At 41.2% G+C, this 2,390-nt stretch overlaps 1 protein-coding gene across 1 annotated transcript in view; it reads left to right on the forward strand.

Moving 5' to 3' along the window:
• The window catches only part of LOC106456424 (transcription initiation factor TFIID subunit 11-like), a 68,163-nt gene extending 66,478 nt beyond the window's left edge, over window positions 1-1,685 (forward strand). Inside the window, exon 2 of the mRNA XM_013914562.1 lies at window positions 1,216-1,685. Within this exon, the coding sequence (XP_013770016.1) occupies window positions 1,230-1,685 (456 nt within the window). The 5' untranslated portion in view covers window positions 1,216-1,229. The remainder of the gene's footprint in view (window positions 1-1,215) is intronic.
• Window positions 1,686-2,390: the final 705 nt, after the last annotated feature.

A 2,390-nucleotide genomic window follows, 5' to 3' on the forward strand; every position in this document is an offset into this window, starting at 1 on the left:
GGCGGAAGAGAAAATCTATATGTGCACCACAGTTTCAAGGTCTGTACCCAAGATTAGTGTCACTTATCTGAAATATGGTCACAATCTCCACCATCTACTCCTGAGTAATGGAGTTCAATAATGGGCTACAAAGGCATTTTCGCAGCACATTATCATGCCACTGTGAAATTGACCCGCACACGGATATGTAAATGGGATCAACGATATTCGGAATTTGGCTGCATTACAGCACAATAACAGTAATGTACAGAACTCGCTCCCGGTGGGGTTATATCTACCACAACACAGTTGACTCTGTGGAAGAACATGTATTTTAAGACAGTTGAAGGTGACTTTTTGTTTTAAATGTTTCTTATTTTTTTGAAAACAGCTGTCTTACTCCGTAGCGCATTTCAGACGAGGTGCTAAGATTTTACTTATTTATTTTATTTTACTTTGATGCCAAACTACAAATGAAAAGAGGGCTTTTTAAAAATTACACCACATATTTATTCTTAAAAATCAAAGTCAAAATCAAAGTCAAACATATGGTGAGGGGGCCAGAACCAACCCATCAAAGGGTTCGGTGTGGCCTGCTTGTAGGCTTTGGGAAATGTTGAATAATCACAGAAGGAGGAGATGAATCTTAGACTCTTAACTACAGTATTATAACTTCAGTCTTCTTGCTGACAAAGACAGACCTCGATAAGATAAACCGCAGCCTGCCAAATACTACAGAAAACACCAGTTTCTTTTTTCATCATATCAACTTGAAAATATGATTTGTTTAAATGTATTTATTTTATTTAATTATTTTGCAATAGTTGGTCCAACTCATGTAAGATCAAACTGGCCCACTATCTAAAATAAGTGAAGTATAGTCAAGTCTGTTATTGAAGTAATGACAATAACAGAAAACACAAGAGCATTTCAGAAGAAAAAAAATTACACATTTTTTGTTTCAGGACACCAAAGGTCACTAAACCCCAGATAGACCCGTCTCTATCTAAGAAAACTAACTGAGACTTTTTAGATTTGTCCTTGCAGGCTACCGTCCTTGACAATTTATGCTTTATTCCTACCAACACGCTTTAGTTCCTCCAATCTCTTACTATAATTTTACAACCTTCAACCATGGCAAACTATTCATTTTCTCTGTTGGCTACTTGTTTCTAACCCTCTGAGTGATTTATGAAATTAAATTTCTCCTTTCCTGTTCTCTTTCTCTCATTTAAGACCGTAAGGTGGCCATGACGAGCGAGGAGGAGGAGGGCCCCGGCGTTGCAAAATCGACAACAGCAACACCATCTGCACCAACCAGCTCCAGAGTGACGACTGCCATAGCCCGGGCCGACAGCGATGACGCTGTCGCCACCTCGTCTCCCCACAGGCCCTCCCCACACCGACGCCCATATCCCAAGAAAAAGGAGGAGAAGGAGGAGACCATAGAAGACGCAGGAATTATTCAAGAGGAGAGGATCGAGAAGGAAGAAGAGGAGGAAGTGGTTGAGCGTAACGGGGATAAAGAAGATGAGGATGACGAGGATGACGACGATGATGATGGCAGCAGTGACACCAGTGTGTTAGTGGTGCCCTACCCTGAGCTGGTACCTGTGGTCTTCTTCTGCCTCAAGCAGACAACCTTTCCCCGCAGCTGGTGCATCCGCATGGTCTCCAGCCCATATCCTTTTACTTACCTGCTGTGAATCATGATACTGTGGATTATTCCCACTGTGTGTTGCCTTTTCATAACTTAATCCATCATCAGTTATCCTTCCATCTCTCAGAGTTTAAACGCAGGCTTTTGGCTATTTCAACCCATCTGATTAGTTCAAAACATCCCCTGTTCCAAGCTGAATTTCTGCCTCCCGTGTGAGGCGAGAGCTGAGAGCAAAGTTCGATGCTTTTTGATGCATTTGTAGAAGGATTCAGATGGAAAATAGTTCAGTAACATTTTCTGTTTTCTCTATTTCACCATGGTTCATTGCCAGAAGAAAATGCCCTGAAAATACAGGAAATATCAACTCAAAAAAGTCACGAGGAATAAAGACAATAAATATGTCTTTACCTTTATTCAGCAGCAACAGGCCACCTGCTCCATGCTTGCATTGGTCTAATTTATGACTAGGGATGGGTATCGTTTAGGTTTTATCCGATACCAGTACCAAACCGGTACTTTTGAAACGGTGCCGGTGCTTAAAGAATGAAGAACACAAACTTTGTCCAAAAACCTCTCATGTTTAGCTGTTTTCCACTTTTTCTTTGGTCATTTTAGCCTTTTTGGCCAGGGTGAAGGGAGTATCTGCCATCAAACAAGAAGACAGCCGCATGTAACTACGACGTGTTTGCTAGTTCACCTTACATGCATTATTGTAATAACGTGGTTAGCCTACTCAGTGTAAATTACACAC

This window comes from Pundamilia nyererei, unplaced genomic scaffold (genome assembly GCF_000239375.1).
Source record: "Pundamilia nyererei isolate P.nyererei 1_Seehausen unplaced genomic scaffold, PunNye1.0 scaffold00205, whole genome shotgun sequence".
NCBI classification, from domain to species: domain Eukaryota; kingdom Metazoa; phylum Chordata; class Actinopteri; order Cichliformes; family Cichlidae; genus Pundamilia; species Pundamilia nyererei.